The sequence below is a fragment of the Osmerus mordax genome, chromosome 2 (assembly GCF_038355195.1).
Source record: "Osmerus mordax isolate fOsmMor3 chromosome 2, fOsmMor3.pri, whole genome shotgun sequence".
NCBI lineage: Eukaryota > Metazoa > Chordata > Actinopteri > Osmeriformes > Osmeridae > Osmerus > Osmerus mordax.
In genome coordinates, this window is record NC_090051.1 from 20,048,823 (window position 1) to 20,068,260 (window position 19,438).

The window sequence follows — 19,438 nt, forward strand, 5'->3', positions numbered from 1 at the left end:
TGTGCCTTGTCATAATTATGTTGTTCTGTAAGGTAATTAAGATGTTTTTCATGTAGTATACTTTGCTGTTTGTTGACTAAAAAGAGTGATATGAAAACGATGAAGGCTGCCAGAGGCTATAATGAAAAGACTTAGAAGGAGAGGGTTCGAGCGCCATCAAGTGGAAGGAAGCTCGATTTTGAACAGTTATTTATGATTGGCTGGGCTCGTCGACGTAAATATGCGGGAAGCTTTGATCTTCTTTGGTGGTCCATGGTCCTGATTCTGAACCGAGGCATAAACTAATATATCAGTTGATTTAGCTCAGACACAAGAATAATGAATTAACGTTAAACACTTTTTAATACAGTTTATAAAACACATTAGGTTACTTTCCATGATCGAACACTTCAGCGCGGTGGCGGAAAAAAACTTTCGACTAAAACCTGAACTTAGAATATAATTTACAGGGCAATGTTACATACATACCCTGCTTACTACAACCATTACAATGTAGTATGCTCAATTATTTTGTCATAGTTCACCCTGAATCACATTAGACCACCCACGGACAGAGGAGGGGGACCAGGGAGCAAGGAGGGAGAAGACGAGAGTTGAAGTGGAGGGTGAGACAGACGCCATGATTGCACCCGAGAGCTGCCCGTATGGATTTCTTAAAGTCAAGGGAAAAAGATGAATGGAGCTAGTTTTACGGATTTAACAACTATCGGAAGTTGTTTAATTATTCTAGCGTCTAAGAAGAGGCCGTTTTTACTGTTTGTATGAGATGAAGCACCGCTACTGCATTGTTCTGGAGGTGAGAATTGGGAGAATTCTGTGGACAATGGAGAAAGTTTTCACAGTGCGCTGGTATTTTCCTCAAAATTGGGATTGGGGGGCGCTATGTTGGGTATGGGTTACGGAGAAGATTGTATTGGAAAACTATCGGAAAACGTAGAAGAATAAATTAATTATTTACTTTTGTTATCACTGACAAAGTGGACAGTGCGTTCATTGTAAGCAAAAGATTAGTCTGCGACCAATGTCGAATTATTGTAAGCGGTCTGAACTAGTGGAGGTAGCTACCACGTTACTACATAGTAGGCTACTTACCACCAAAGGTAGGCTACATCAGTGTTGATTACTAAGTTGTTATTCTCTGTTTCTGAACATTAAAGGGGCACATAGGCCTACTCCGTATGTAGACTACAATCGACGATATAATTTGACAAAACATTTGTATGTTTTTGTTATTTAGCTGCTTTGCTGTAGTTCCGAAACAAATGAAGGTTGATAATTTATAAACGGTATAAAGTAGGCTGCCCACTATTTTAGTAAATTTGAGCTGCTTGTTGGAAACGCGTGAGTAAACATCCAGCTTGTTTGTAAAACGGTGTATGTCATGCTTCGGGGATGTTTATTATGCACTTCCGCTAAATGTGTTCGCTATGGAAATAAATTCAATGGTTTAAACTTCGCAGGATTGTTTTGCGTTTTTGAAGTTGTAACCCTGTCCCCTCTCTCCTCCCATAGCGTGTTAGTGTTTGTCATGTTTTCAGTTTTTTTAAACGAAAGCCTACCTGTTCCCCTAAATCGCGTCAGTGTGCTGTTTTTTTTGCTGGCGCTGCCTCAGCCTCTCATCACAACTTCTGTACTTTCTCTCTCGGTCGGTTGTAGGCCTATTTTAATCCCATCTCCTCTCTCTAGCCTCTCAGTATGCTGCCTCTCAACTGGCCCAGCTCTAGCACCTTACCATGAACTCCAGCCGTAACTGCTCAGTCCAGGACCGTCATGGCGGGGGCGGGGGCGGCACGGTGGTCCTTGAGTCGGTCTTTATCGTTACCATCACTCTCCTGGCCTGCCTGGGGAACCTCCTCATCGTAGCCACCCTCTACCGCAAACCCTACCTCCTCACCCCCAGCAACAAGTTTGTCTTCAGCCTGACCCTGTCCAACCTGCTGCTGACTCTGCTGGTGCTGCCCTTCGTGGCGGTGAGCTCGGCACGGAGGGAGTGGGTTTTCGGAGTGGTGTGGTGCAACTTCACCGCTCTTCTCTACCTGCTCATCAGCTCTGCCAGCATGCTGACTCTAGGGGCCATCGCCATAGACAGGTGAGAACTCATGAAGATAGTGATATATACACACAGGAGCTTACACTGAAGCATTGTCCTTTCACCTTATTAGAGGAGCTGGTTTACCACAAACATATTTAGTTAGCCTATACTTAGAATCTCAATTAACATTAGTTTTTTTGTGGTCAGGTTACATTTTTGTCTCAGAAAGCGTGTTGTCGTCCTTACACATGTACAGGAGGTCATTTTATGTTTGTAGTTACAGTCCACACAAATAAACCTACTTCATGTACCAAGGTAAGGATTAAGATAATTAGGCCCTATCACTCAATCTTCTGTTTTCTCTGGCCCTGGGGACTTACAGAGACCTTCTGGTTCCAGAAAATTGCCTTAGCATGAATAGAAAGCACATTATTTATAGAAAGCTATCCAAGTGGTAATTTCAGCTGTCTGACATTACAGTGAATGCTTCTTTTGTGTTTGTCCTTAATTGGTGAAGCCCTTGTGAGCAGTCACAAGGAGCATGGAAGGTTACTGGAGAGAGCAGTGTTCTAGACAAGCTATTTAATGTAGCCGTGGCTGTGACTGTTAACTCATTCATCATTTTTACTTCTTTTACCTCTGAAGTGCCTCTTAGTCAATGTCAATGCTATCAGTGGCTTTATTCTACTGCCCAGGAAAGCCACTACTGTTGACTTCATTATCACTGAAGTGGTGCAGAAGAGGCTTGGAGCAAGCCTGCTCTAGCCTGTTCCTAGAGAACCACCTTCCTGGAGGTTTTCTATTCATACCCAGTTGTAAATAAATAGATTTTGTTGTATCAAACAGCTAATTATTCGAATCATGTGTACTAGATTGGGGTTGGAAGGATAAATAAGAGGATGGTTAATCTCTGCTAACACGGCTGGACAGCCCTGAATTAGAGGATCTGCATTTTTCACACTCAATGTCAATATAGACTCAGTGTAACAGACTCAGATTTAGCCTAGACGAAGTCCTTGTTATTAGTCTAAGATTAGGCCTAATCCTACGAGAGTTTGTTTTGGCATTTGCTTCCACCTCTTCTTAGTCAGATTCAACACGAGAAAAAGAGAAAACCTCTTCTCTCCTACACAGCTGTCACCAGTCCAGTCAGATCAATGGTTTTCCTGGGAAGGTAGCCTTTGAACGCAGGTATCTCTCCTCCCTGCAGGTACTATGCTGTGCTCTACCCCATGATTTACCCCATGAAGATCACAGGGAACAGGGCCACGGTGGTTATTGCCTACGTTTGGCTGCATTCTCTGGTGGGCTGCCTGCCCCCTCTCTTCGGCTGGTCCTCCTTCGAGTTCGACTGCTTCAAGTGGACCTGCGTGGCGGCCTGGCACCGCGAGCCAGGCTACTCGGCCTTCTGGGTCACCTGGTGCAGCCTCCCGCCCCTCCTCGCCATGCTAGTCTGCTACGGCGTCATCTTCCGCGTGGCGCGCCTCAAGGCCCGCAAGGTGCATTGTGGGACGGTGGTGGTGTCCCAGGAGGATTCGGGGAACGGCCAGAAGAACGGGCGTAAGAACTCCGCCACCTCCACCTCGTCCAATGGGAGCAGGAGGAGCCTGGTGTACGCAGGAAGCCAGTGTAAAGCCTTTGTGACCATCTTGGTGGTGGTGGGCACCTTCCTGGTGACCTGGGGGCCCTACGTGTGCGTGGTGTGCACGGAGGCGATGTGGGGGCAGGGGAGCGTGTCCCCTGGGGTGGAGACGCTGGTGGCCTGGCTGTCGTTCTGCAGCTCGGTGTGCCACCCCCTCATCTACGGACTGTGGAATAAGACTGTGAGGAAGGAGCTGCTGGGCATGTGCTTCGGAGACCGCTACTACAGGGAGTCGTTCGCTACGCGACACAGGACCTCCCGCCTGTTCAGCATCTCCAATAGGCTCACAGGTACTAGTGGAGAGGGGGGTTGTTGGTTTGGTTGGGGTTAGGGATCCTGGGGGGTTGGGGATAGGGGTGAGTTTGGGGTACTGGGGGGATTGGGGGTACTGGTACTTGGGTCTTAGTAATGTAAAAGCAGTGTCACCCCCCTAATGTCTTGCAGAGCCTAAAAGACTAGTATTACTGTATTTAACCCTCGTGCTGCCTTCGGGTCACATGACCCAAAGGTTCATAACGAACCATCGTTGTGTTTACCCAATTTTACCCAATACAAAAACAAATAAAATTAATTTTCTTTTAACCATTCCAATGTGGGGGGTCTGAGACAGCCTGACAGTTAAAAGAAAATGCTTCACTTTGTTTTTGTATGAGGTAAATTTGTCGCAATACGACGGTGGGTCACAATGACTGATGGGTCAGAATGACCCGAAGATAACACAAGGGTTAATGAACATATCATGTATGGAATGTATTTTTATTTGTGAAGATCGGAATTAATGTAGGCTGTAGGTATTGCATGGTGTTATTCGTTTATGATTGTTTATGTCACACTCCCTCGAGTGACTGTTGTTGTGTGTTGTTGTTGTGGTTATATGGCTGACCAGTGTTGTGTACCCCGCAGACCTGGGCATGTCCCCCCATCTGACAGCCATGCTGGTGGGAGGCGGCCAGCTGGTGGCCCCCGGGAGCAGCACTGGGGACACCGGCTTCAGTTTCACTCAGGACTCATGTAAGTGTTACACAGACAGGAACATCCTGTCCCATCTGTTTCCTTGTTTGGTTTGTTGTTTTCCTGTTTGTTTTGCTCTTGCTCCATCACTGTTCCCTGTAATGTGTTCCACAGTCTTATACGCCAGTCTGTCAGTGATAAGGCTATGGAGATGAACTGATATGTTTGAGGTGAACATTCCTGTCTCTTACCGATGGCCTTGCATGCGTAGTCACGTTCCCTCATCCCAACAGGCTTCGTCCCTGGTGAATATCTACTAGGTATTAGTCCACAGGTGTTAAACGTTTCCAGGAATTTCTGGAATATCATGTCAATCTCTAGTGTGCGATCCAGTCAGGGAATGAGTTTGTCTGATGTGGAGCCCAGCCCTCCCAGACTCCAGTTTCGTGACTCATGTCTGGCAGAGCGTGTGCAGTCATGTGGAAGGCAGCCACGGGGACAATGATGTCAGAGAGACGATGCCCCTCACTGGCCTAGAGATCACACATGTCCTCATCACCCTCCCTGCACCCTCTCCCTGTCTGCATTGAGGTCAGGGGCCTGACGGCATAGCGTTAAAAACGGTTGCTTATATACTTATTGGACTGCACTAACAAGCTGGAACTAATCGGTGCATACCGTTAGGTTTGGGTCTTTGTTCAGCCTGTGTGACAGTGTGCTGTTTGTGGAACTCTGGGTTTGCCAGCTGTCGTCCTGAGATCTGCCTGCTCTCCTCCAGGTACAGATGTGATGCTCCTCGATAACTTCTCTACCGACGGCACCTCCCACTCCAATCACCACGGCAACTTGTCCGGGAAGAGGCGGAGCTCGGTAACCTTTGAAGACCAGGTGGAGCCGCATTCCAAAGGTACCTGACCTCCCTCACCTGGGAGAGAGAGAGAGACAGAGAGAGAGAGAGACAGAGAGAGAGAGACAGACAGAGACAGAGACAGAGACAGAGACAGAGAGAGAGAGAGAGAGAGAGACAGAGACAGAGAGAGAGAGAGAGAGAGAGAGAGAGAGAGAGAGAGAGAGAGAGAGAGAGAGAGAGAGAGAGAGAGAGAGAGAGAGGAAGACTGAGATAATGAGAGGGAGAGAGAGAGGGAGCAAGGGAGGGACAGAGAGAGGGATAAAAGGCGGAAGGGGAAGTGGGCAAACATTGAACCTGAGAGAGATGAAGAGGGTGGGACGGACAGAGGAAAGAGGGAAGTTGTTTGGTCTTTGACTAATAAGGGACAATTCCAACAACAAACTGTACCCAGCCCCCCAATTTCTGTGAAGCTTTGTTGTTTACTGGTCTGGATCCAAGGACAGGAATTACCAGATGGACAGTTCTCTTAACAGTGTCTGTTCCTCCTTTCTAGTTACTGATAGAGGGGATTTCTGTGTATTCTGTTATTAAGGTGTGAAATGCAGTGTTAAAGTGAGCATGTCACAGGTAAATAAAACTCGTGTAGGAGTGGAAGCCAACGTCCATTAAATGGTGTCAAAACAATGAGCTTGGTAAATAAACCATTGTCAGTTCATTTTCACAGCAATGTGAAAGATTGCAGGGATAAGAATTGCCAGACAATGCTTGCCACCATTTTATGTCATCAGGTGGCCAGGAATTATATACACTTAACAAGACGTGTTGGTTTTGTTTGCCTCCAAAAACAATACTGAGCAACATTATCCCTTTTGGCAACACGTACACTCAATCCCTTGTGCTCGTTAATATTCCTACATTCCAGTGCTGTTCTCCCTCATCCGTCGATTGGTCAACTCACACAACCTTTGTCCTTCCTCAGCTGACCTGGTCCAGGTCCAGGCCGAGGTCCACAAGTCCCTGGATACCTTCGCCTCCTGCCTGGCCCAGGCCATCGAGAGCGACGCCAGGCTCACCCTCTTCGGGGGGGAGACCCTCCTGCCCCCCGGACTGTTTGCGGCGGCGGCGAGGGCAGCGCCACGGGGCCCCCGGTACCTGGACGGCCAGAGACTGAGGCTGGAGAGCATCGATGAAGGGATCGTGAAAGACGACAGAGAGGAAGGAGAAGAAGAGGAGGATGTGGAGGAGCTGTCAGCCTGAAACGCAAAACAAACCTCTCTGACTTCATACCGTTGGGCATTGTGTAAAACATTGTGTAAACATTGTGTAAACACGTAAAGGTTTACAAGAAAACGTCAACTTTTTGTGGATGAGCTATTTCACAGTGTGTTTTTACTAGCAAAACAGACACTCAATGCCATGGTTAGTTGTCAGTCCCTAGCCAACGAGTTTATGAATGTTTTTTTTTCCTCTCATAGAAGTAGGCTATCAGCAAGCGGTACATAAAAGACCGGACTTGGACACAGATTATCCTTAGCCTAAGACTAAGAGACACACATCACTGGCAAAAGGTCTAGTCTAGTGTTAATCTGTGTCCGGAAATGGCTCTAAAAAGATTATAGTGTATTGGACATAGTGTATGCCATATATTGAGTGCCTTGCCAGTAGTTATAATCGACTTAGGCTACACCTCATATTGAAATAGGAAGCCTTTACTACTGTATATGGAAGGGTTCACCTTGTGTATTGTTACAGGAAATATAACGGCAACCGTGTATTCTCAGGGTCCCCTGAGAGAAAACTGTCAACTAAACTAGTTTTGTCAAACTCTTAAACCATTTGTAGTTGATAGTTTGTCATATGCAAGTTGTTAATCACTTATTTGAAGGACATGGGGGGGGGGACACTCAGAATAATTTGTTGCCAAGTTTAGGAACTTTGTTTTAGTCCTCTTATTCCTTAGTTAATTTCCATGACATTGCCGGCTCATGGTGAGTTCCATAATGCAGTGTGAATCAGGTGACAGGAATACTGATTGACAGCAACACGTTACTAGAAGCCCCTACATACAAGGGGTTTACAGATGCATGTTTGTTGATAGTAAAGCGAGTGATTCCGCTAACCATCAACAATCTCTGTAAACCCCCTTATCAGGGTAGGGGAGCTCTCCAACTGAAACTACCGCTTTCAGTTTCTGTTTGTTGTCACTGGTTGCGTGTAATGCATTTGGAATGCCCTCAGGACCAATAGGATGGGTCCCTACTTTCCACATGTGAAGACATGCCCTTGACTAGACCTCCATATGATTGCACTTGAAGACACACCCGGAGCATGAACCCCTGTCCTCTGGTGCCTCGAGAGGAGACAGGGAAGGTCACCTCACAAGGACTCAGCATGGGTCCTGGAGGGGGCAGGATCCACTGAGCTTTGACAGACCAGAAGCCTGAATATTAGGAAATGTGGAAGGATATAGATGAAGAGTTATGGGAAATAACAGGTACCGTGCTGATCTGAGAACATCGAACACTTGGAACACACATCCCTGAAAACGTGAGCTAGTCAGCGGTGGATGAAGAATTTAAGAATTGTCGTTACGTGTTCCTTGCAGGATTCTCCTCAGTGCTCCTCCCCCCCCCCCCCCACCCCCCCCCCCCCCCCCCCCCCCCCCCCCCCCCTAGTGACTGTCAAGTAAACAACCACATGTGGTTCCAAATCACTATTAGTGCACCAGTTCACAAACTGAAAGAATCACTGTGTTTGCTACAGTAATTGTGTGTGTCACTGTTATACCTCAGAGTTGAGTGGTATATATTTGTAATAATGTGTGTGTCACTGTTAGCATAAGGTACTGCATTGTGAGAGCAAATGATACACCAGAATAAGGTATTATACACGTTAGATTGTTTTTACTGTTAATTATCTTTCTACTGCTCTGTATTAAAGTTTTTTTGTTTGTTTTTTACATAAGTTAAAGATGAATACGATGTTTTTGCTTTTTGCATTCGAGCGGGGGGGGGGGGGGGGGGGGGGGGGAGGAGGGGTTAAAAGCACTTTCCTGCAAAATAGTGTGAATGAAAGAGCCAGTGCTTGTGGTGTGGACCAACAGCTAGCAAAACAAAAGCCACCTGTTAAGTGGATAATGTGGCAGACATTCAGGAACTGCGACATTCAGTGTGTGTGTAGCTTAACTTCTCTGAAGCTCTGAGACATGGACAGCGTTGCATTTGCACCGCAGTCTGGATTTGCAGACATGTTCAGACTCAGCAGTTTTAGAGAAGCACCATGGTAAGTCCATTTGGTTGAGATGTGTTTTTGGCTATCGAGTACACAACCTGATATGCATCCGACAAGATAACTGGCAGATAACTCAAGCATTTGAGGGACACAAATAATATTCAGACCCACTAAAATCAGACATACAAAAATATATTTTCAACAACAAAATGGTTTACTTAAAGCATAATTCCTGTTTACACATGCATAACTGCAAGTACAGTATATAAACAGTTGAGTTCTTTGCCTTGCTCTACAAATACGAAATCTCACACCAACACTGATCAAAGACCATTTGCTCCTGATCAAAATAATATTGCACTTAAGACATCCTCACACACCAGTCACCTATATATTACTCAAACTCTCTTAATATAATAGTCTTGCTCAACGCTTGCATTCACACACTTTCCTCAGATGTCGTTTTCTCATACAGAAACCTCAGTAAGAAAGTCATCTTAAAAAAGAAGGGGGCTAGAAATGGAACTAGTGCTCAGGTAAGGAAATATTCTACATTATACTTGTACAAATCTCAATTTTTCAAGTGCTTTTTGGAGCAAAAGAAAAGGTGTTTGTCGTTTTTTTCTCCCTCAAACAAAATGGCTGCCGGCTACTGCTCATCCTCGTTCTCTTGTCCGGAACCTTCAGAGCGGTCGCCTTCCAAGCGGTCTGATGGAGGAGAGAGAAAAACTAAATTAATAAAACTCTTAAAAAGTGTGCATCCCCATTACCCTCTGTCCAAGTAAAAAAAATCATATGAACCAGAAAGAGGGCCAGACAGGGGCTGTTAAAGACCCCTAAGTTCCTAATGCCTGTGTACAGCTGTCTGCTGGCCAGGGATAGGAGCAGGACTGGTTAGCGGTAACTGAGCTGATCCAGTAAGCCTGGAGAAGCTAAGGAGCTTACAGAACACAGAACAACACACAGCTCCCACGCTGCAGGACTCACTCTCCTATAAGTCTGCCCCGGAAGTTTCTAAACCCCCCCATTTGTGAATGTGTGTGTGGTCACCTGTTCTAATGTGATTGAGCGAGGCCAACATCCTGAGCATAAAGGAGGCGGGGACGGTGATGGTGTTCCTGGTCTCCTCCAGCATCAACTCATTACGAGTGATCACCTGAACACACACAGAGAGAGAGACACAAAGAGAGCATGAGAGAGAGAGAGAGAGAGCGAGCAAGCAAGAAACAGACAGGCACAGAGAGAGAGAGTGAGAGAGAGAGAGAGAGAGAGCAAGCAAGAAACAGACAGGCACAGAGAGAGAGCAGGAGAGAGAGAGAGAAATAAAGAAACAGACAGGCAGAGAGAGAGAAATAAACAGTTGGACCAAGCAATCCTCTATCGGTTGAAAATACAAATCGACCGAGTCTGATTTGCCCACATGAACTTTCCAAAACATGTTTGAATACTACCTCCTCTCTTAGAAAGCACAAAGACAAAACACGATTTCACCCCCTTAAAAATGCAGGGCTGAGATCAGCTCAAGGAAAGCAGGAAGGAATATGTGTATCCCATTCTAGATAGCCATCCCGAGAGAGAGTCCTCCGCCCAGCCCTAGGGAGGGAGGGAGTCAGGTGGCTGAGCGGTTAGGGAATCGGGCTAGTAATCAGAAGGTTGCTGGTTCGATTCCGGCCGTGCCAAATGATGTTTGTGTCCTTGGGCAAGGCACTTCTTGCCTCAGGGGAGGAATGTCCTTGTACTTACTGTAAGTCGCTCTGGATAAGAGTGTCTGCTAAATGACTAAATGTAAATGTACCTCGTCTGCCAGGACTCTGTTGAAGGAGGGGCTTGCCTCCAGAGGAGACCAGATCTTGATGTCGTAGTCGATGCCGGAAGATGCTAGAACTGAAAGCCAGACGACACAGTCAACGGAACACGTTTAGAAACACAACCGTCCTCATCCCAGTACAGAGAGATGCTTTTCTCAAGGGGCCAGCAGTGGAGGACAGGGGAGGGGGCATTAGATCATGGTGCCTCACACTCACGAACGTACCCATACACACACACTTACCAATACACACACACACACACGTACCCATACATACACACACACGTACCAATACACAAACAATTTCCCTGCTCTAGTTATGCAGGGACATAGGGGTCGTAGGGGTGAGGCTGCAGACAGAGAGACAGACAGGTACTGACTGGGGTCGTAGGGGTGAGGCTGCAGACAGAGAGACAGACAGGTACTGACTAGGGTCGTAGGGGTGAGGCTGCAGACAGAGAGACAGACAGGTACTGACTGGGGTCGTAGGGGTGAGGCTGCAGACAGAGAGACAGACAGGTACTGACTGGGGTCGTAGGGGTGAGGCTGCAGACAGTTGACCACATGGTTGTCAGCCTCCAGCAGCATAAGATGCTCGCCCGTGTGCCGGTTCCAGATGAAGATGTGGCCGCAGTCCGAGCCGCTCATCACAAAGTTGTTCCCCCAGAAACACGACTCCTTTATCTACAACAACAAACAGGATGTAGACACAGAGGAAGAACCATTGTTTACTATTGAACACACAGGCTTTCGGGGTTTCTACCTACCATGGTTCTGGAGTTCCGGTGTCCCTTGTAGACCATCTTTACTGAAGGTCTCCTGATGTTCTGCGTCTCGCTCTCCTCCATCTCCCTCCTCTCCTTCCTCCGACGGAACAGCTCCTGTATACGGGCCGCCGCTGAACGCCTGTCACACACACACACACACACACAGTCAGTCCCTTTCCCAGGTCTTCTTGAGAGCCATGCTGAAGCAGAATCCAGTTGAGCTACAAAACAACCAACATCATCACAGCTTCAGGCTGGCCAGCCACGCGTCAACACCCTGAATCCTGTCAGGACCCCCTGACTGGAGCGTCACCAGGAGTCTGGCCTGATGACCCAGATTACTGTGAGGCCGGATCGAACATCGCTATGAGTTCAATCCATCCTTCAGGAATGACATGTGGTCAGGAACAGTAGCATGCCTGGGTCACCCCCTTTGCCTTCCCTTCTGGCCATGCGGTCAGCCTGACTCTCTAGCTCCCCCTGGTGTTCAACAGGTGCTACAGCCAGGCTACAGCGCAGCAGTGGCGTGGAACTGCATGGTGATGTGTCTGTGCTGCGATCGCCAGTCCACAGGTGGTGATAGTACACACATGCACCGCATGCTCACTGTACGTGTATTAGTCCTTTGGCGCAGTTAAAACACACACAAACCTGCACCCACTCTCTCTCACTCTCTCACTCTCCCACTCTCTCACTCTCTCACTCTCCCACTCTCTCACTCTCTCACTCTCTCACTCTCTCACTCTCTCACTCTCCCACTCTCCCACTCTCCCACTCTCCCACTCTCCCACTCTCCCACTCTCCCTCACACAGACACCAATCAGGTGGGGCCTTACAGGGTGAAAGCCCATGGACATAAACACTGGTTGGTAGACGGTCTGTGTGACACAGACACAGACTCCTAGCAGGTTAGAGGTTTCTAGAGGAGAGCAGCACACAATCGTTACCTGATCATCCTATCTCCTACCGCCGATCCTCTGAAATTAGATCTATGTGTATAGTACAATAATCAACAGCAAACACACAGTACAGAACAAGAGACCCTCTACCCTTAAAGCCCACTGCACGAGAGAACATCTAGAAACGTTCACAGTCAACAACCTGGGTGAGCGTGTGTGTGTAAAAGACAGTTAGTGTAGGTGTGTTTACGTATGTCTGAGGGGATGTAAAATATAGTTAGGTTAGGTGTGTTTGTGTGTGAGGATGTGCGCGTCTGTGTGAGTGTGTGTGTGTGTGTACTGTTTTACACATGCTTCCTACCTCTGTCCCTGTCCTCCTCTGTATCGAGCCGAGGGGATCAGGATGGGATCGTCGTCGCTGTCGTCAGAGTCCTGGTTGCTCCGCGAGGGCTGACCCGGCCCCTCCTGCCCCCCCTCTCCTGGGGGCTCCTCCCTCCTGCACCCCCCGGACGTGTCCTCCGCATCCTCAGGCTCCAGCAAGGAGGGCTCCCCGCCGGCCCCCTCGGAGGAGCCTCCGGCCGGGGCGGGGGCGGCCGGGCAGGCCTGGGGGATGGAGCAGGAGGCCTTCTCGGGGCTGCGCTGCCCGACTTCAGCTGCCGGGGCTGGGTGAGAGGTCGGCCTGCTCTGACCTGGGGGGTCTGACACAGCAGGAGGCGCTAGGAGATAGAAAGGGAGTCAAAGGAGGGAGGGAAAGAGAAAAAGGGAGAGGTGGGTGTGGGTGGTTATTCCTAGACAGGCCTTTTACAGGAATAGTGCAAATTGGCTTGTCCTGAAAGTAATTTGTTTCTGGTGCGCCACAGTGGTCACAGTTCTGCAACTCTCCAACGTTCTGCAGGCTGAAGTAGGACGTCCACACCCCAGCCAAGCTCACCTGTCTCAGACGCTGAGCTCCGCGGAGCGAGCCCCTCCCTGGTCTGGACGGCAGCAGGGTCGGACGCCTTGGGCCCCCCACTGCCCCTGGAGCTGGAAGCTCTGCTGCTCCTGAAGGGGGAGGAGGAAGAGAGGAGGGGGAGGAGGAAGAGAGGAGGGGGAGGAAGAGAGGAGGGGGAGGAAGAGAGGAGGGGGAGGAGGAAGAGAGGAGGGGGAGGAAGAGAGGAGGGGGAGGAGGAAGAGAGGAGGGGGAGGAGGAAGAGAGGAGGGGGAGGAGGAAGAGAGGAGGGGGAGGAGGAAGAGAGGAGGGGGAGGAAGAGAGGAGGGGGAGGAGGAAGAGAGGAGGGGGAGGAGGAAGAGAGGAGGGGGAGGAGGAAGAGAGGAGGGGGAGGAGGAAGAGAGGAGGGGGAGGAGGAAGAGAGGAGGGGGAGGAAGAGAGGGGGGGGAGGAGGAAGAGAGGAGGGGGAGGAAGAGAGGGGGGGGAGGAGGAAGAGAGGAGGGGGAGGAAGAGAGGAGGGGGAGGAGGAAGAGAGGAGGGGGAGGAGGAAGAGAGGAGGGGGAGGAGGAAGAGAGGAGGGGGAGGAAGAGAGGAGGGGGAGGAGGAAGAGAGGAGGGGGAGGAAGAGAGGAGGGGGAGGAGGAAGAGAGGAGGGGGAGGAGGAAGAGAGGAGGGGGAGGAGGAAGAGAGGAGGGGGAGGAGGAAGAGAGGAGGGGGAGGAAGAGAGGAGGGGGGAGGAAGAGAGGGTGGGAGGAAGGGGTTTAGTCTGGAACCCAGCTTCTAAAATAAACCAGTCAAGTCTGGAAGCTTGAGTGGAGTCCAGAAACTTGAGTGACCCCGCTTCTAAGGGCCTCAAAATTCTGACCTAAATCTACCATTGGTGCTGCCCACCAAATCAACCCTACAAGAGTAAAGAGTATCTGACTCCCTGCCTCTTTACATTCTAGGACCCACATCAAACCCGGCACACCAAAGTGGATGGGGGCTCATTAGAGACCAGAACAGGAACGGGAACATCCAGGGACACGGTGTCCAGACAACACTGCTGTCTGCAGTGGAGCACGCAGCTCACCACTCGTCGGTGAAGTCTAGTTTGATGGTGCTGGTGGTGGTTCCCTCCGTGCTGTAATGGAGGCTCAGGACGGGTTCTGCCGTGCTGGCTCGCCCGCTGCCGGGCCCGGCGCTGCTGCTGCCGGGGGCGACGCTGCTGCCGGGGGCGACGGAGCCGCCGGCCGCTCCAGGAACCGGTCCCGATTCAGCAGAAGTCACAGCACTACTGAGGCAGCCCGGCTCAGCTCCTCCTGGGAGAGAGGAGAGGGGGGAAGAGAGAGATTGTGTGGAGGAGCAGAAGGGGAAGAGGGAGGGAACAAGTGTGTGGGGGGGGAGAGAGAGAGAGAGAGAGAGAGAGAGAGAGAGAGAGAGAGAGAGAGAGAGAGAGAGAGAGAGAGAGAGAGAGAGAGAGAGAGAGAGAGAATGAAGGTAGGGACAGGTGGCAGAGAAAGAGAGGAGTACGGAGGAAAGGACAGAGAGAGAGAGAGAGAGAGAGAGAGAGAGAGAGAGAGAGAGAGAGAGAGACAGAGAAAAAGACAGCGAGTCAATGACTTTGATCCTCACAGCAAATCGCCAGGCGGACCACACCGTGACACAGTCAGGCAGGCAGCCACTGCGACACACATCACAGCAGACAGGTGGCAAGCACAGGAGGCAGCTTGGCGAAGGGGCCTTCACACAGGCCCACATCACAGCTACCGGTCATGAACGAGCTGGAAAGCCCATGACTCAATCTGGATACACACACACACAAACAATGAGAATATTCCTCGGAGAATATTGTGTTTTTGGCTCGGCGTTGATGAGTAAGAGTCGATGTAGGCGTGGTCAGACTAAGGGTGAGCCTGGCTGAAGAGAAGAGCAGGGGAGGACAAATGAAGACGGGAGAAAAAACTAAAAAAGGGGATAAAGAAAGAAAGCCCGGCAGAGCCTCAGGAGAACGAGAGACTTCCACCGGCATGTACAGCAGGGTGTGCTTGATTTCTATGACGTGGCGTGTGGCCCAGGGGTGGATGCTGGGGGCTCCCCAGAAGTCCAGTGTGTGGGCAGGAGCAGATGGACCCCAACATGCTCCACGTATCTGTGGTGACGCGGGAAGGTGACCATGAGGAAGGGTCACAAGCTGCTCAGAGGCTGGGGAGGCCTCCTGAGATGGCTCATCATGCAAACAACACAAACGCCACACCAGAGAGAGAGAGAGGGAGGGAGAGAGGGATGGGCAGAGAGAAGAAGGGAGAACAGAGAAAAGAGTGAAGAGGAGGGGAGAAGATGCAGGACAGGGGGAAGAGAATTAGAGGGTGGAGAAGACTGGGAGGGCAGGGGGGTGAAGCGAGCTAGTTAAGACTCTACTCAGAGGGCAGGATGGAGGGAGGCCAGGGTGGAGGGAGGGAGGGCGGGCAGGATGGAGGGAGGGCAGGATGGAGGGAGGGAGGGCAGGATGGAGGGAGGGCAGGATGGAGGGATGGAGGGCAGGATGGAGGGAGGGCAGGATGGAGGGAGGGAGGGCAGGATGGAGGGAGGGAGGGGCAGGGAGAGGAGACGCACCCTGCTGCTCATCCAGAGTCATGGATCCCAGCTGTTTGTTTACCACAGACGAGGGGGAATCTGGAACACAAACAAGACACTCAGCAGCCAGGTTGGGCCAAGGGTCACACCAGGCGTCACACCAGGGGTCAAAGGTCACACCAGGCGTCATTGGTCACACCAGGGGTCAGTGGTCACACCAGGGGTCACACCAGGGGTCAAAGGTCACACCAGGCATCACACCAGGCGTCACACCAGGGGTTAAAGGTCACACTCAGGTTATAGGTCACACTGAGGTCATCAGGGTTGCCAACTTTGACCAACCCGGCTGGTGTGAGGTCACACTTTCACACGCACAAACGTATATGCAAGGATGCGACCCAAGTCTAAAGCACACCAGGTCAGCTGGGTCAGCTGGGTCAGCAGGGTCAGCAGGGTCAGCAGGGTCAGCTGGGTCAGCTGGGTCAGCTGGCTCAGCTGTGCGGTCGATAAGAGTGAGTCTCTCACTCCAAAGGTGTGACGGCTGGAAGCCCTGGGCGCCAGAGAGCCAGACAGGACACGGACGCGGTGGATCCCATGCTCTGATTGGTGCAATACTGTGAGACCTAGTAAGGCCTTCTTGTGGGGGCCTCATCCACCCAGTCACATAGGAGCACACCCCCTCACACCACACCAGTGCAGACGCAGTGCTCTGCCACCTCGCGGGGTCATGCCACACCACACCACACGGGGGTGCCAGAGGGAAACCCAAGCAGCAAGTGTTGTGGAGGGGGGAGGGGTCGGGGGTTATGACTCAGTGACGTTTAGACACAGAGGGACGTATTACTGGTTTATACATTGATTGAAGATGGAGGAGGGGGGTAGTAGATGGATGGAAGGCCAGTTGGACATGGGGGGGAGACAGGAGCCGTGGCAGGCAGTGGCCGGGGAATCAGGGAGGGGGACAGACAGAGGACCAGCCTCGGGGCAGTTGGGGTTAGAGTTACTGGTGACGCCAGGTTATCAGGGCTGGGTGTGGATAGGGACGGGAGGAACAGGGTTGTGGGGGTTGGGGGAGGGGGGGGGCAGGTAGGGTTGGCAGGAAGGAGGGGGGGCAGGTAGGGTTGGCAGGAAGGAAGGGGGGGGGGGGAGCAGTAACCTGTAGGGGATGACTTCCTGGCGTTGTCAGCATTGGGTGGAGCCCCCTCTGACTGGTGGGGGGCTGAGGAGGAGGAGGAGGAGGAGAATGTGGAAGAAGAGAGGGTGGAAGAGGAGGAGGAGATGGAAGAGGAGGATGTGGAAGAGGAGGATGTGGAAGAGGAGGAGGAAGAGGCCTGTCCTGTCCCTGGAGGGTCAGCCAGCAGCAGTAATCTCTGCAGACGTCTACACACTAAACTGACAGGCAGACGATGGGGGCCGTACTCTGGCAGACACAGAGAGGGAGGGGTGAAGGGATAGAGGGTGAGATGGAGGAAGGGATGGATGGATTGAAGGAAAGAGGCAGGGAGAGAGGAAGACAGGGAGATGGATGGCCAGATGAGAAAGAGGATATGAGGGGTAAAAGAAGGGAGAAAGGGAAGGGAGGAAGAGGACGAGAGGAAGAGGTAAATAAAAAGGTAAAAAGGAGAATGAAGTAGCTCAAATACTAAAAGGAGAAGACGGTGACATTGCTGCTTGAGTGGTGAGCCTCCCACACACACACACACACACACACACACACCACACTCACAATGCCAAGAGGGAGGTACTGGACTGTCAGTTTTTGTGTGTGTGTGTGTGTGTGTTCACTTCCACAGAGACTGTGCGGCCGTGTGTGTGTTCAACCCATGTGTGTGTCCTACCTGACAGTGTGGGGTCCAGGCTGGCAGGGGGGGTGGCTGTTGAGGCGCTCTCCCCCTGACTCCTCTGCTCTGAGACTAGGGTGGAGGCCAGGGAGGAGGAGAGGACGGAGGAGGAGAGGGCAGAGGAGGAGAGGGCGGAGGAGGAGAGGGCGGAGGAGGAGAGGGCGGCCAAGCCCGGCATGGATGAGGAGGTCGACGGGGGAGGGGCCGTAACCGTCGACGACAAGCCTGACGAGGATGAGGTGGATTTGGGGAGAGGGGCAGAGGCCGAGGGGGTTTCCGTCTCCATGGGTCTGTCGGGGGCCCTGGGTTCCTGGGGGGGGGCGGCAGGGGGGGGCTCTGGGGGTGCGGGGGCTCCCTCTGGGCGGAGGGATGTGCCTGGAGGAAACCCAGAGACTGTTATAGGGCCCGCCACAATAAAAAATGTACCACCACAAATGTATAAACATTCTGATCAAAAAATTAAAGGTTCAGAAATTCAAATAGAACAAAATTCAGGCTACTCAAATTCAAATGGCAAAATACAGATTTTTAAAAATCATATTGCAACATCCAGGATACCAAGGTATTGTTTGCCTCAGACCAGACCTCTCTCCTCATCCCCAGGCTGTGATTGGATGACTGATCTCTCCTCATCCCCAGGCTGTGATAGGATGACTGATCTCTCTCCTCATCCCCAGGCTGTGATTGGATGACTGATCTCTCCTCATCCCCAGGCTGTGATAGGATGACTGATCTCTCTCCTCATCCCCAGGCTGTGATTGGATGACTGATCTCTCCTCATCCCCAGGCTGTGATAGGATGACTGATCTCTCTCCTCATCCCCAGGCTGTGATTGGATGACTGATCTGCATGTATGACTGCCTGCAGCTACACCTGGATGAGAGGGGCCTGAGGAGAGAGGTCTGCAGTTGGACCCTTCTCGGAGAAGTGAGAAGGTTCGATTGCATTGCCTTACCTACCCTTGGTATCCCGGATGTTGCAATCAGAACTTTTTCGACTCAAAATTTGCAAAGAAATGATCTAATAAATGCAAAGAAGTTTCTTGCAGGCCAGGCGCGCAGGCATTACTTGTTGAAGTCCCTTTCTACACTCACATCTAACCGATACTAGGACCCCAAATTCTTACAACGTCTGGCCACAGAACGTCACCGCTCCAAATATAAATCCCATTCTGTGGGCAGTGTGTGTCTCACCTCGGGGGCGTGTCTGTGGGGCGTGTCTGTGGGGCGTGTCTGTGGGGCGTGTCTCACCTCGGGGGCGTGTCTGTGGGCGTGTCCCCCGGCTGCTCTGGGCCTCGCTTGCCTCCTCGAACCAGCGTGACAACATGTCTGACATCCTCTGCATCAGAGACACGTTGGGGCTCTGCTCTCCTGGGAGGGGGGGGGGGGGGGGGGGGGTCAAGGGTCAGTCACACATGACACATTGAACACAAGAACCTTCTCTAAGAACGCGATGCCCTCCCGCTCAATTTCAGCCCTGACATCTGGGAGTCTGGGCATGTACAGCTAAGCCTGATGGGTAAGGTCTGAGATCCTGCTCTAACTATCCAGGACCTAACCAGGATATAAGTAGTTCTCTAGACATATACTCTAAGTAGATGGCAGGCCCACAGCCCACAGCCCTGCTGAATCCAGCTGATGTCAACTCTGTCTGGGGGATGATGGGACAAATATACCCAAACGTGTTTTGTCCTCCTACCATCCCGTTCTCTCTCGCTCTCCGGGCGAGCTCGGGGCCCGGTGTCAGACCAGTCTCCCCTCAGACGAAGACGCTTCACTGGGGGCTGCCTCAGCTTTGGAGACACACACACACACACAGAGAGAGAGAGAGACAGACAGATACACACACAGATTAACACTCTGTCAAAACCTTAAAAATAAGTTAAAAATAACAAGTTAAAAATAGCGAATGTGCCAAAGCAAAACATCATCCAGT

General features: G+C 51.0%; 2 protein-coding genes across 5 annotated transcripts in view; one reads left to right on the plus strand and one right to left on the minus strand.

The window, feature by feature from the left end:
- Nucleotides 1–677: 677 nt before the first annotated feature.
- Nucleotides 678–8,100, plus strand: gpr161b (G protein-coupled receptor 161b). Of its 3 annotated transcripts, XR_010879038.1 has the most exons (7): nucleotides 678–796; nucleotides 1,687–2,089; nucleotides 3,243–3,964; nucleotides 4,578–4,685; nucleotides 5,404–5,532; nucleotides 6,455–7,192; nucleotides 7,401–8,100. XR_010879038.1 is itself a non-coding variant. In XM_067257846.1 (6 exons), exons 2-6 carry the CDS (start codon nucleotides 1,734–1,736, stop codon nucleotides 6,730–6,732), a joined length of 1,593 nt encoding a protein of 530 aa, XP_067113947.1. In that variant the 5' UTR covers nucleotides 678–796; nucleotides 1,687–1,733; the 3' UTR covers nucleotides 6,733–8,100. The 3 variants fall into 3 exon arrangements, 2 of the variants coding, with proteins under 2 accessions (XP_067113947.1, XP_067113948.1); XM_067257846.1 differs by having other exon boundaries at nucleotides 6,455–8,100; XM_067257847.1 differs by lacking the exon at nucleotides 678–796 and adding an exon at nucleotides 810–841 and having other exon boundaries at nucleotides 6,455–8,100.
- A 799-nt stretch (nucleotides 8,101–8,899) lies between these two features.
- Nucleotides 8,900–19,438, minus strand: part of dcaf6 (ddb1 and cul4 associated factor 6) — a 17,905-nt gene continuing 7,366 nt past the window's right edge. Inside the window, exons 8-21 of one of the 2 annotated variants that reach the window (XM_067256772.1) lie at nucleotides 19,202–19,295; nucleotides 18,754–18,873; nucleotides 17,501–17,878; nucleotides 16,819–17,082; nucleotides 15,702–15,761; nucleotides 14,179–14,407; nucleotides 13,111–13,220; nucleotides 12,541–12,895; nucleotides 12,228–12,269; nucleotides 11,281–11,419; nucleotides 11,041–11,197; nucleotides 10,502–10,590; nucleotides 9,757–9,862; nucleotides 8,900–9,414 (exon numbers count right to left, since the gene is read on the minus strand). In XM_067256772.1, coding sequence (XP_067112873.1) covers nucleotides 9,356–9,414; nucleotides 9,757–9,862; nucleotides 10,502–10,590; nucleotides 11,041–11,197; nucleotides 11,281–11,419; nucleotides 12,228–12,269; nucleotides 12,541–12,895; nucleotides 13,111–13,220; nucleotides 14,179–14,407; nucleotides 15,702–15,761; nucleotides 16,819–17,082; nucleotides 17,501–17,878; nucleotides 18,754–18,873; nucleotides 19,202–19,295 — 2,202 coding nt within the window. In that variant the 3' untranslated portion in view covers nucleotides 8,900–9,355. Of the gene's footprint in view, nucleotides 9,415–9,756; nucleotides 9,863–10,501; nucleotides 10,591–11,040; nucleotides 11,198–11,280; nucleotides 11,420–12,227; nucleotides 12,270–12,540; nucleotides 12,896–13,110; nucleotides 13,221–14,178; nucleotides 14,408–15,701; nucleotides 15,762–16,818; nucleotides 17,083–17,500; nucleotides 17,879–18,696; nucleotides 18,874–19,201; nucleotides 19,296–19,438 lie in introns of both variants that reach the window. The other variant, XM_067256764.1, reaches the window with a different exon arrangement.